General features: G+C 48.6%; 1 protein-coding gene across 1 annotated transcript in view; it reads left to right on the forward strand.

Moving 5' to 3' along the window:
• LOC117216310 (zinc finger protein 808) overlaps positions 1-14,153 on the forward strand; it is a 40,622-nt gene that overhangs the window by 16,295 nt on the left and 10,174 nt on the right. Inside the window, exon 7 of the mRNA XM_033462923.1 lies at positions 12,029-12,226. Coding sequence (XP_033318814.1) covers positions 12,029-12,226 — 198 coding nt within the window. The remainder of the gene's footprint in view (positions 1-12,028; positions 12,227-14,153) is intronic.

Genomic DNA, 14,153 nt, shown 5'->3' on the forward strand with positions numbered 1-14,153 from the left:
TTGGCGTTGATAGCGGCACAACTCGACACGACTCAACAGTTTCGAATTTTGCTTACGTTCGATAGGAGATCTGCGTTGTGTTTCTATATTTATCGTGATATAATTTTATTATAATTTGGCATAATCGATATAGATTACATTGTAATTGTAATTTTAGAACGTTATGATTCCATCAGTTTTGCGTGAAAGGGGAAAATTATTTCTTCAAACTTATTTCATCAATCTGGTGTCGATTTTACAGCGATATTCGCTCATCTTCGGCTGTTTTACGACGCTACAAGTGCAAGATTATACTGGTTTCGCGAATAGTGGCTTATCTTGGGTCAAGTCGGCCTTATAACGTCGTTGAAACGACTCACGAAGATTCCTTCGTGAATTTTAAAAAGCCTCTCTTTCGAAATTTACATTGTCCGAGTTGCGCCACTATCACTGCCAAGCAGCGATGTGACGTCTCATTCGATGTTATTCGACGAGATTCTTTAAATATCGCCCACGTGTCACCACGGACACCTTCCATATTTTAATAAAAGTATAACACGCGAACGTAACGAAGTACAACAGGCATTTACAAAGAGCTTCGTGAGTTAGGTTAATTGCGCGCGGAGATACGTGTATCGCGATACGCGTATGATAGATATCAATGGTACATGTACCGCTTATAGGAACGTTTGTACGACGATTCTCATGAGATACAGTGTTGCGATACTGATTTTGCGTATCTTGAGCTGCTCGGTTACCGGTGACTTTACTCGCATGAAACAGGCAGATGAAGTTATGATTTTAATAACTTCGATAACTATCGGATCTTAAGATTTACCTCATCCTTTCACGAACGTCTTCATATTTATGAAGTAATTAATAGAATAATACCTTGTAATAAGTACTTGCTGCATCTTATTTTACAAGATTAATGATCACAGTTACCAGTTAAAGGTGTGGTATTATGATATTCAAAGTCACTTAGTCTTCAAACTGGATCAGTAACTGAAAAATGTTATTCTACGTATATACCTGCTTTTATCTGCTTTTACAAAAAAAAAAGAAAAAAAAATAAAAGAACAATCGACAAAGAACCGTACGTTTTACCGAATTCCAGCGAATCTTAGAGAAAATCTGCGCCAATACTTTTCTTCGTTGCGTGATACGTAAATCTGAATACTATGGAGGAAAGTTAGCGTTCGTAGATTCCCGCCACTAAACATCACCGTACACAGAACCGGAGACATTTCTCTGGCGCGTCGTCGATGCCGGTATTAAACCATTGGCCGAGCGATCGCTATAAAGCAAATGTTAACACGTATGCTCGCTCGTTCACCCGGCTCGATTTCCTCGTCCCTTTTTCGCTCCCTCCTTGATCGTTCCTTCCGTTCGGTTCTCGTCGTTCTTGCCACTCGTGCTATCCCGTCTCGTACACGCGTTACCTTCTCAAATCTAGCCGTGTCTTCGTGCCGAATAATCGGTCAGAAGTCTCCGCGTCTCCGCCCGAAACGACAAGGGTTTCGCTTAATGTCACGATTCCGGCCATTTCCAGGGATTAGGCACCCCTATAGTCGTTCCTACTATATCCCTCGCGATCTTTTCCGCAGTCCACGCATAGCGTTTCGATACAGGTTCGATCGAGTGTTCGCGATACGCTCTCGATCGCGGTTAAGATCTTCGGATTCGAACGAAAGTCGAAGGACCGTGTATTTCGAGAATAGCTGTTCGTGGCCGTGCGAAGCGAAAAGAACGAACCACATTAATTGTACAGCGAGTCATTGATCGATACGGTGTGGCAGGTCAATACGCTTTGGAGATAGCGAGTTGTTCGTAGCGGAAAGCTGGTAGCAAAAGAGACGAATTTTCGTGGATTTATACATCGTTGAATAATACGTGGTTCGTTCACTCTCAGTGACCTGCCGTAACGTAACTTTACTTTTTCAGAAACTATCCTCTGTCACACATCTGGCGACGAGCGTTATCTCGTCGTATACGTTGACGTTACGTATGCATTGCTTTTTATTCTATAAGGCGTGCTCGTTGCAAGAACGTGAAAAATTCTTTTCCACGTCGAGGCTAACCGACTGACCTGGTTCCATCGTAAATTCGACTCGTCTATCGGGAAAGTTTCCGCAACAGTGTCTTACCGCTCGATCATTGTCCGCTGTCAGAGGCACAAAGCAGGCGCGTACCTAGAGCCGCGCGTCATATTTCGACCGCAGGTTGTTAAAACTTCCGGTCGGGCCACGTTGATTAGGACTTTCTCCGGCTTCATTTACGCCAAGAATCGAGGGCAAGGCGAGCGTCGGTTGCGCGTCAGTTGTCGACAATGTCGAATCCAAACTCTGTCTCCGTTTTGCCGAGCAAACGGAGACAATCTAGCAAGAGGCGTTCCACAAACTTGCTAGGTTTTCGGGGATGCAACAAACTGTTATCATCGATTATACGAAGCTAGCGTTTCGTACGTTTTGCTCGGTCTCAATTTCGAAAGTTTTCAATGTCGTTCGTTCGGTTCTGGACGTGTGTTTCGTTACGAGATACCGGAGGAAATTGCGAGGGATCGGTCGAGAACGTGACACCGGTAAGGAACGAGATAAAAGAAGAAGATCGAAAAATGGAAGAGCACGAGGCGGGTAGCGGCTGCAAGAACTAAAAGAAGGAAGAATAGGAAGAAGGAAAGCGAGGAATGGCGCGGCGAACGGGCAAGAACGGAGGGAAGAAGGGTTGGATAGAAGGAAGGAAGGAAGGAAGGAAGGAAGGAAGGAAGGAAGGAAGGAAGGAAGAAGAGAAGAGAGATAATTACGAGAAGACGGGCAGCTCCCGCGCATTCGATCGCCTAACCAATTCTCGGAATAAGCGGGCAATTCTCGATGTATGCGCATATTCAAGATAGTATGTTACATACGCGAGCTACTGACCGTACGTTTCGTTCGTTCCACCCTCGGGCCCTCCGCCTCTCGTACCGCGCGGCCTTTTCTCCTCGTCGTGCTCTGGTCAGTCCTTTCCAGCGTTCTACCCACCGGCAACCCTCTCGTTTCTGCCTGACGATGTGTACGCCAGTTCCCCAGAGGTATTTACATATATGGACCGCGGCGTGGCGCGCGCGTATCTTTTATCTTCCGTAGCAGTAATGGCGCGTCCACCTCCTTCGTAGCCGGTCAGGTAAACGCCGTAAAGATAGGCATACTGGGTGAGATTGGCGTAACCTCGCTGCCTGTCGACGTTTCACCGGATCACTTTCCCGATACTATTTACGAACGAAAGCTTCTCGCACGGTAGTTGGTTTCGCGGGGTAGAAACGACGCGTTTTCATCTTCGCGGCTATTAGCTCGTTCGATCGTTACGCCGACTTCTGTAATCGCTGAATGAATTCGAGTGGATCGAGGACACACGTCCATTTGGTCCGTGTTGATTTTAATTCGGTTAAGTTTGATTTACGCGTGTAAATGACGGAGTTTGTTTCGCAGAGGGACGAAGAAACGAAGAAACAGGGGATTTCCGAATAGAACGAACGTAGTGTCTGAGACACCGACGAAACGAATAGCGAATTAACCGATCTGCCTCCGGTTAATGGATCAAAGTTATACCGATCGTTCGAACGATCGTCTTAATCGTCGTATTCGAAACGGAAAAGGAAACTCGAAACTCCGATAGATTGGCCGTCGTATCGTAGAGGGAATGTAAAAAGTAGGGGATTACTGGATCCGAGATAATGACAAAACAGAGTAGGAAGCTTCGCACGGTTAATTCGAACGCGAGGCATGTTCGAATTGAAGCGGTACATAAATCTCCGATCATCGTAAATTTCGAGGGGCCGAAGAGAGCGAAGAGAATGGAGAATCGGCGGCGAACCCTTCTCGTCTCTTATCCTACCATTGTCTGGACGGTGTGCGTGAGTGTATCGTTTTCTCTCACCTCCATTGGCGCTGCTAATGAGGCACGGTGTCGTCTTTACGGATCACCCCGTAGGCACCCTTAAACATCCGGCCTGCTGAATCCTACGAGGGATTGTCCGCGCTGCCGGAGAGCAAAACGGCGGAGACCTGGCTCGGGCTGGCCTCGCGAGAGAAAAGAAAGAGGAGGAAAGATTTCTGCATGCCCCCCTGAGGAACAATGCGACGACGCTGTTGCACCGCATTCGTCGCATTGAAATGTATTAGTGAGGTGTCTCTCCGGTGCGCGCATTGTGTCGCAAGAACGCGCCTGTGTACGAACGTACGTACGTTAAGCATGGGTTTTCTTCGTTCCTATGTGGTGGCAATGGTGGTCGGTAGCGATGGTACGCGGTGTGGTATGGTTTGGTATGGTGGCACGCGGTAAGCACGGCCCCCGTATGCAGACAGTTTAGCGGTGACCGCCCCGCGAGTCCAGTTGTCGCGTGAAATATTGCGATTCATAAAATAAAACAGGCCTGCGGTCGAGGACGCGTAGATATAGCCGCAGGCCGCTAACCCAGACCTAACCCGCCCCTCTGTCTCTCTTTTTCTCTCCATCCCTTTACAAGCTCTTTTCGAAACGCCGCATCCCCCCGAGCCTCCATCCACCGTTTTTTCTTCTCCGTCCTTCTGTTGTTCGTTTGCTCGTTTGGCCGGCCGTCTTTTAACTTCTCCGCGCGTCTATCCATTCGTAAAATACATGCACTCACGCACACAAAAAAAAAGAAAGAATAAATAAATTATATATATATATATATATATATAGGTAGGATAAACGAAGCAAAGAATCATTGGACTTTCTTTTTGTCCACCATCGACGACGCTTCGTTCGACGTTCTTCTCGGCTTTTATCGTCATTGGCGTTGACTCGGCGGGCCAAGGTGCGAATACATTGGGAAACCACGAGCATCGCAACTAGATCTAACGAGGGAAATTTTTCGGTATCGCGTCGCAGCACGCCACGGGTCGCTGTTCTCGATAAGTTTGGCGCGCGGTGTGCGGTGCTGTACGATGCGGTGCGGTGTAGTACGGTGCGGTACGGTGAACACGAATACTCCGTGAAAGCCGCTTCAGCGCGTTCTCGTAATGCGGTAACGAGGGAAGAAGGCGAATCCAGAAGCGAAATAAAAAATACGGTCCGCTCTCCGGAGCAGCGAGTTGTTTTATTTAATTAAAATTTTTTCCACGAGCCCGAGACTGGCATAAAGGCTGGAAGAGTAACGAATGGCTGAGAACGCGGATATCCGCGTAGAAATTCGGCTCGTAATCTCTGGTAAGGTTATCCTCGATAACGAAGAACTCGCGATCTTCCCCTAACGAATGATCGTCTCCGGTGAACGAGAAGGCAGAAACGTCGACGTACGTTACGGTTAAGACGCTCCTCCGTTCCGGAGATTCCTCCTTTTCCACCGACGAAATTAGCGGAGGACATGTTTATTGTAAATGAATCCTACTCCGGGAGCGGCTCGTGGAAGACTGCTACATGTTCTAGGGGGTGGCGAATCGGAGAGACGAAGACGGAGGTAAAGAGAGAGGAAGATGCGGGGAGGGTAGTTTGGAGGGCGCGCGCGCTCGCTGCTCCGATTTATGCGCCCGTTACCGAGCCCTCTGGCGCAATTAAGCTCGCGTTATAATATTGTTGTTTATTCTGAGCCTCGGCTGCGAAGCGTTAACCACCCCTCCGCTCCGTGCCCACGTTGGCTCTACTGGCAACAACCAACCCTACGATCCCCTAATCTCCCTGACGCGGCAGCTAGAATCTCTCGCTCTATCCCATTTCCTTTTCCAGTTCCTACCATCCTCCCTCCCTCCCTCCCACCCTTCTACCCTTCCAACCTATCCCTCCCCGCTCTCTCTCTCTCTCTCTCTCTCTCTCTGCCTGCGTGATCTCTCCCTCGCGACTCTCCTCGTCTCTCGCTCGTCGTTTCTTTTTTATTCTCGCCGACTTACAGCATCAGCGCCAAATACGGGACTAACAAACCACTCCCTGGCGGTCGACAGAAGCGAAATTCCAGTTTTGTTTGTCCCTGCAGGGCAGCCTTTGATTGGGATTCGCGAGTTAATTTGAACTTATTTTGACGCGCGGTCACGTACGCGCTAATGAAGCTGGCTTTTCGGGGTCGAGCCTCTGACGTTCCGGTCGTTCGATCGTTTGTTCCGATTTGGCTTTCCATTCGCGCCAAATCCAAACGATGGCCCGCCGCCGATCGAGAGCCCGCTTTGACCGGCCTTTCCTCCGAAAGATTTATCGTCCGAAGGGCTGCGGAGGATCGAAACTGCACGATCGATCGATTTATTTCGGGCTTTCGACTCGGCCCGTCAAATCACTTCCCCCACCCACCCACACGCACACACAGACACGATAGAATCGATCTGTGTATCTTCGTGGATTTATCTGCTTGTTTACATAAATTTGAGAAATCTATAATTAAAGCCGTGATTCGTCTTACGAGCTTTTATCTCCGCTTGGAATCGACCAATTTATACCATTTAAATAACGCGTGAATCACTTCTTAAACCGGTTCCTGGACTCGATCCTGCTGACTCTGACGAAACGAGGACGGACAGAATTCGTTTCAAGCGAAATCGACGTTAAGTCGACGACAACTGCGATACGCCGGTGGTCCTGCGTGCGCACGCGTTCGCTCGGCAAAAAGCTGTTTTACCGGAATCGCATCTAACAGAGGAGGAATTTAGACGTGGCAGAGCGTCGAGAGTACGCGCGGGGATGCCGAATTTCGTCTGGCGACTCCACGAAGATAAGATTTCCTCTTGGAGCGCGATGCGCGCGGATCTGACTCGAATACGATCGTTTCGAGGCGTATCTGTTCGATGCGTTATAATTAAATCGTCGACTTTCACGCGGATCTATATTTTTCCGCATAAAAGAAAAGAAATAGAACGTAAATAGAAATTCCTTTCGTCTGCTACAGATCACGACGATTGCTCCACTTTGAGTATTCTATGTACTTTCGCGCGTTAGATTTTTTCCCTTTAAACTTGCCACGGATGCAGAAACATCGGTAAAACCCGATCACGACGAAGCATCCGACGCCGATAGGAAATCTTCGAACGTCGCGTCCAACGTTAAAAGTTAACCGGCGTTCGTCTTATCGACGCTGTGGTGTTTGGACGCGAACGGTGCGTGCCGCGTATCTTCCGTGGGACGTACCGGTCGATGCATCGCGAACACGAAAAAGTCACACAGCTGGCACGAAAATCACGGATGGAATCTAACCTGAGCGAGGAAGAAGATCTCCCGATGACTTTACATCGAGAGGGTATACTTGGCCATGATCAAGATCGAGCCCCGAGAAAGACGGATAGAGATGAAAAGAGAGGACTCGATGTAAGCAGAGAAGTCGGAGAAAGAGCGAGACGAACGCAGGTGCAACCTGCAACGGTACGGGACAGACGTACGGACGTACGAACGGACGAAGGTGGGATTGAGTTATGACAGCGTTTGCTCCAGGGGGCCGGCTCTGGACCCGACGAAGCGGATATTCTTCTTATTCTTTATTTCTTCGTCTGCGGCCCCGCCGTAGAAACCGTCGGCCATGCATCACCTTCGGTTCACTTTGGTCCTGCCTCCTCTTCGGCATCGTTCCACGGCCACACCACCATCACGGCCCATCACGATCCCACCTTAGCCATCGTCCGCTGGAAACGTTGATTCCACCCACCGCGGCAGCCTCGACTCTCCAGCGAGCCGTAGGCTCTGCGAGTATTTACCTTTTAACCGTTCGTTTCTTCGTTCGGCCGCTTCGCTTGATATCGCGGCGAGTTTCCCTCTTCCACGCTCGGCTCTCTTCGCGATTCGCGGTTCGCCAGGCTCGCGTGTCTCGTACGTAGTTGAACGAAACCGAGGACCATCTCGTTGTCTAACCGAAACGAGCCAGGCGAACCGTCAGAGGAAGAGCTACGGAGAGAAAAGAAAAAGGGAGAGAGAGAGAGAGAGAGAGGGAGTGAAAGAAAAGGGAAACGTTGTTAAATTACGGAAAGAAGCGACTTGCCAGTTTCGAGGATGGGGGCAGGCTAGCCTCGTAGATATGTCGCGTCGGTGACAGAGTCGAAGAAAGAGCTCGGCCAAGTCGCGCGTAAATCATTCCTGGTAATAAAGATCCACTTGTCGTGGCTCGATATTTATGAATCGCCCTCGGTTCTGCTGTACGCCAGAAGAGAATCGGCTTTTAGCTCTCGTGGCTAGTCGGAATGAACGATCGTCCGATTTCGAGATAATCGAAGAGGTCAGGGGCGGAGGGGACTAGGCCGCGAAGGACTTGGCACGGCAGGAAAGACTGTCGGTGAGGAAGGCGAGGAAGGCGTGGAGGACGTGGAAGGCGAGGAAGGCGAGAAAGGCGAGGAAGGCGAAGAGAAAACGAGCCGAGAAAGCATCGGGGAAGGGGAATCGGGGAGGAGGAAGAGAAGGAGAGGCAGAAGAAGAAGTCGAGTCCGAGTCGACGTTCGTTGTAGAGGCCGCAGACCGACAGACCGAGCGAAGGACCGCGAGGCCATAAATACCTCAGCGCGTTCAGCCAATTAAAACAAATCATTTTAATGCGCAACCTTTTTAATTAATGCCCGTGCTCGCTCGCTCTCATCCGCTTCCCTCCTCTCGGATAGTACACGATCGCCGCGCTGGCTCCGCCATTCCCATCCCAGAACGATCGAGGCTATATTAACCTGTACGTCGCTATATCCTGTCTGACTTTAGCTTCGTGAACGAACGCGAATACTCGCCTCGTTCTGTGATCGACTCCACTCGATCCGACTGTTGCACCTTTCTCTGCCAACTAGCTCGTCGTCTCCCTTAAACCAAAGAGTTCCAGTTTTTTGCCAATCTTGCCTTGAAAATTGCAACTCGTTGCTCCTTCTACTCTACGTATCGTCGAACGGCTATCGTCGCGTACGCGATTTACGTCCATCGATCGATTCGCCAGAGACGAGAAGGATATCATGGCGGTTGCGACGTCCGTGCGCGTTCTTTGGGTTCGCGAGTACTCGAGGCAACGTATCGCCGCCGTTATTGACGAATATAACGACGATCGTACCGCCGCGGATTAGACTTTTAAATGACCTCGAGCCGGACCGGCGCATATTTCACGAGATGACGGTGGACGTCGCGCTAAATCATCCGGAGTGACCGCATCCGCTTACCCAATCGGACCGAGACTCTTCTTAACGGCCTCTTGTCACGCCTGCGACATTCCACCGAAACACACGCCGAGAACGTGTCTCCTCTCTCTTTCCCTCGTGTTTTAACCTCCTCCGTCCCTCTTTCGTCAATGTCGTTGCCGCGAGACGCGCTTTTGTCGACCACCATATTAATATTGTTCTATCGGAATTCCAATCCCCCGGAATGGGCCGGCAACACGAGATTTCCCAACGCTATAATTCACCGCGGCGACGCGTTCCTCGACGCCGTCTCGGCGTTCGCTTCGTCCCGACAAATTTTTACCTTTTTGTTCGAATTACCCTTCCACTCCTCCGCGAATTCGAATCGAAAGCGCGATAAATACATTGATGGACGATTTCGCGGCGGGAGTTTGCACTTTCTTCGCCAATCCTACGCGTGACGATCGTCTAGACGTCTATAATACGTTTCGAGTATTGCTCAACGACCGAGGTTACTCTCCTCCGCTGTTTCTCCTCGCTATGTTTAGCAACCGTGAGAAAACACAGATGCATATAATGCGCTATATCGATATCTTTTTTACCTAGAAGCTTATTATTATGTACATAAATGTTTCCTAAATTTATTAATGCCAGTGTTGCGTTACATCCTTTTACGAAGGAAGACGACTAACGATGCAACGTGTATCAACACATTTTTGAGACAACCCACTGCCGCTCGTTTATTGCATTTATCAGCATCTAGCAAATTTTCTAAGACACACGGCGCGAATGATCGCAATCGTAACGAAATAACTGGAAAACAAAATCGTCGAAACTAAAGGCAATCTATGCGCAGCAGATAGTCGTACGCGTTAAGTTTATAAATTCGGCGTAAAACGTAGTATCTTATTAACATCGCGATTTTTCCTCGAAGTTAGTGGAACGACGACTTTCGATAGGGCAACAAAGTACAATGGAAAGTAAATGGCACTCTTGGCAGGGATAATACGATAGTCGTAAAATTGGCGAAGCTTGAAAATGCGCGGGTTTCGATCACCGAAACAGAGACTCGAAAAGACATAAAAAGAGACGAGGCGTTCGAGCAGAACTCGGAAACTAGTTGTTTCGCAGCGGCAAATTAATTTTTACAAATGCAGCAATTACTATACGATAGAAAGTTTATACTGGAAATAAATTATGCTTTTATTAACTTTCAATTCCTGATTATAAAAGTTTCTAGTTAAAGGAAAACTCGGTTAACAGATTGACCCATTAAGGACCAGGCAATAATTCGTCGTAATGTTGTAAACGCTTGAACGTCTTCGAATGTCATAAAATTCCAGAGTCTCGGCGGCAGAAAAAACGACGACAAGAATATCGAGCGAATCCTTGCGTTCCTTAATTTCCTTCCATAGCCGCTTCCATTTCCTTCCATGTGAAAAAAAAAAAAGAAAAAACAAAGAAAAAGAAGAAAAACGGAATCTGTTAAGATAAATTCGATCGAAAAGAGTTTGCGAACAAAGAGTTGTCTTGCGTAACGCGTACGAGTCGATCATAACTATATCCTTTCTATAGCACGAAGGATACGTGGCGTGTGTTCGTTCTGGAAGGATCGGTCAATTTGTTTCGACGATTGGCTGCCGTAGCGGTAGGCTTTCCGGCCGATCTGCTCGAATACGACTTGTCCTTGACCGGCAGTACGAGCCTGGTAAAAAAGTCGCGCGAAGAGGACGGACAGGGGTCGCGAAGGAAACAAGAGGCGAAGAAGAAGCGTAGCTTGGCGAGTGGGTGCAGAGGTTGGTGCAACGGGTGACACGGCAACGTACTTGCAAAGACTATTCGAGTGCAGGTGTAAGAGAAGGTACGTCCTAAGCTCGTGCGAGGGCGTGTATATCCTGACATTGTAAAAGTTGCCGTTACACTTGCGTAGCCAATTGGGTAGGCCGGGACTCCCTCTAGGACGGCCCAGATCTCGTAGCCTCTCTTCTGCTTCTGCCGTTCTTCGTCTCTGTCCTTTTCTTTCTTTCGTCCGCTTCGAATCCCTGTCCTCCTCCGCGTCCCTTTTTCTTTGATTTTCTTCTTCGATCCGCCTGTCCTTCGTCCACGTTCGGATCCTGGCACTGCGTTCGTTCTGTTGCGCGCTCGCGGAGAGCCCGCTGCCGGTATCGTCGAGCTGCCATCTCGAAAAATCCGTGTCCTTCGTTCTGTTACCGCGGTAGGTTTCCCTGCGCCGGTGACCACGTTCGTTCGCAAAGATCTCGATACAGCACCGAGAGATACGTACGCGAAGATCGTGGCTACCACGTTCGGAAATTTGCTGCCGATTTCGATAACATCGACGAACTTTCGCTTAGTTTTATACGTGCCGAGGAATGCCGGTATTACCCGTGCCTTCTCTGTCGTTTTCCTGCCGTTCATTCGTCCCCTCTTCTATTCGCCAAGTCGCTACCTGGTTCGCGGTTTTCGCATTTACACGGATGGCACGGACCCGTGCAACATTTCCAGTGCGACCATTCGCCAAGAGTAACTGTCGCATCGGAAAAGAAACGAGGAAGGAGGCAATGTCGGTAGCGAAACTAGAGTAGGAACGCGAACTCGTCGAGTTGCTCGACTATCTGGTTGTATAAGTTCAGTAACCGTATAGATCGTCACCTCTTGACAGAAACTATTTAAAGTGCAGCTCTTGTGTGCGCTCGCCGGCAGGTTGATATAGGATGCAACAGCTGCGATCGGATCGTATGGCGTGCGAACAGCCGATGGTCACACGCGTACCATGCATTCGTTGGGCCATTGTGCTGTCTTATTACGCGTTGAATTTAACGAAAACGTGTCCCTTTAAGTCGCGAAATCATTATTCCGCGCGTCGTCGTGTCGGCCAATCGTTCCACTCTCGGTATTCGAAAAATTATACGAATTCTACGGCGAAATATTTTTAGAACACGCTAAACACCCGTATACGAATGGTTTCTCTTCCAACGACCATTTCTCTTTTCTTTCAGACACTCGCTGCGACAGCATATGCTGCGCCACGCTGGGAAAAAGTACAAGTGCGGACTTCCGGGCTGTCCAACGGTGCTCCGAACAGCCTCCGAATTGAGATCGCACAGAACCTTGGTACACGACAGCACGCCGTCTAATAGACGATACAAGTGCTCCGATTGTTCTTACGCGGCCAAAACGAAAACTCAGCTACGCCGGTACGTACAAATTCCTGTAATCGTTATCGTATCTCATCGACGAGAAATTCCAAACAGCCAATTCACGCTTTTGCCTCCTTACAGAAAATTCTCATCTTAGAAAACTGTTTCGCGTGGCAAATTGTATTCTTCGTGCTTGTAGCGTTAATTCCGAATTAACCAGCTCGATGCAATAGGTGCAATACAAGTGCAATGAGAAAAGCGATCCGAATTTTCTTATCGACCAAGCACACGTATTTTCTACACCAACGATGTACGCTTCTCGTACGTTCGTGTTACTTTATTCGGTGGAATAAAGGGAATCGCGGAATAAACGAGACAAGCAACGAAACGCAGAAATTCGTTCGTTAATATTCGACGTCGGATTCAGCATTAATTATAATCAAGATTCCCGCTGGGAATGATGCAAACCTCCGTCTTGTTCGTCGTGCTCGTGGATCGCGTATGTACGACGCGTGATCGATGTCTTTGCGGAAGTAGAAAATTAATTGCTATGGGCGTAGTAGTACTTTGAGCCCGAAGACGCGCCACTTGGTACGCGCACGTGATCCCTCGGTCGCCACACGATTCAGGAATCTCGAATATATTATCGTGCAATATTATCGATACAATTTATTTTATCTATACCGCAAGTCCGTACACGTTTCGTGGCGCACCTTTCCTCTTTTCCATGCAATTTTCCATTCGCGCTGATGCATCGTATTTATTTTATAATCGAAGCTACGAGCAAACTTACGACACATCCCGCGACTATGTTCAGATCCGATGATGGAACTCTGCCGAATTTTTTCTCTCTCGAACTCACCTTAAATTCAGCTGAAACTTTCTGTATTTCAATGTTTCGTTTGGGAAAACTTTTGCCGCAAAGTTCGGACGAAAGATCGGGCATAGATCGGTAACGATTCCCGCCTGTTTCTTTCGAATTGAATAAATTTTCCGATAATGAAAAATTTGAAGCGTTAACAGAATCTTTGGTACAACGTTCGGACCGCAGGTCAGGCGTATCAACGACGATCGCTTCGCATCTTCTTCGAATCGAACAAATTCTCGGATAACTGAAAAGATTCGAGGGAAAGCGAGCGAAAGGGGCGCGGCAGAGCGAAACGCTAATTATTCGACGAACGTACGCCGGTATCCTACGTACGCGCGTTTTAATCGGATTAATCGATTGATTCTTAGTTGTCCGAGCAGACAGGTGGTTGGACACTAGCACCGGGAAATATGCGATGCGTGCGCCTCGTAGATTACGCACGAACGCCAGCGATTCGATTTAAATTAAGTCTTATTAAGGACATTGTATCGGGCAAGACCTCTAATAAATTTCATCTCGTTTGATTCGTTGTTCGTTTCAACTGTTTTGCGCTTTTTCTCTTTTGCCAAACGAATGGCCAGAGAGGAAAAAGGGGAGGAAACAGAGAGTACGAAGAGAGAAACGAAAGGGGCGAAAAGCGAAACGAGAAAGAGAGAACGAGACAGAGAGGGAAAGAGCGACGAAAGCGGAAGTTGCGTGCAGCAGTCGGCCAAGTGCGGGCAACCCGTTATGATCGTCCGCATGGCGATGGTCGGCGCGATATTTCATCGCGAATTGAGTACTTACTACGTGAGTCGAACTCAACGCAGCCACAGAGTGTCACGGGTCTCTCTTTCTCTCCCACCTGCGCCTTCTCTACGCTCTACCTCCCCCTAAACTCTCGTCTCTCTAGCTGCGTCCTGCTCTCCCTCTCTTTCGCTCTTTCCATACCCTGTTCTTCCCCTTTCCACGTTTTCCTTTCGTTCTCTTTTTTCGTCGCTGTCCTGTACTGTCACCTTTCCTTCTTTCTCCCAGCGCCGATCTTTCTCCCTCTCTTTCGGCCTCGCTCTGTGCGGCGGAGTAAATCACAGAGGATTTTAATTAAACGTGTCACGCATTTCGAACCTGATATACACG

This window comes from Bombus bifarius, unplaced genomic scaffold (assembly GCF_011952205.1).
Source record: "Bombus bifarius isolate JDL3187 unplaced genomic scaffold, Bbif_JDL3187 scf7180000010271, whole genome shotgun sequence".
In the NCBI taxonomy this organism is placed as follows: domain Eukaryota; kingdom Metazoa; phylum Arthropoda; class Insecta; order Hymenoptera; family Apidae; genus Bombus; species Bombus bifarius.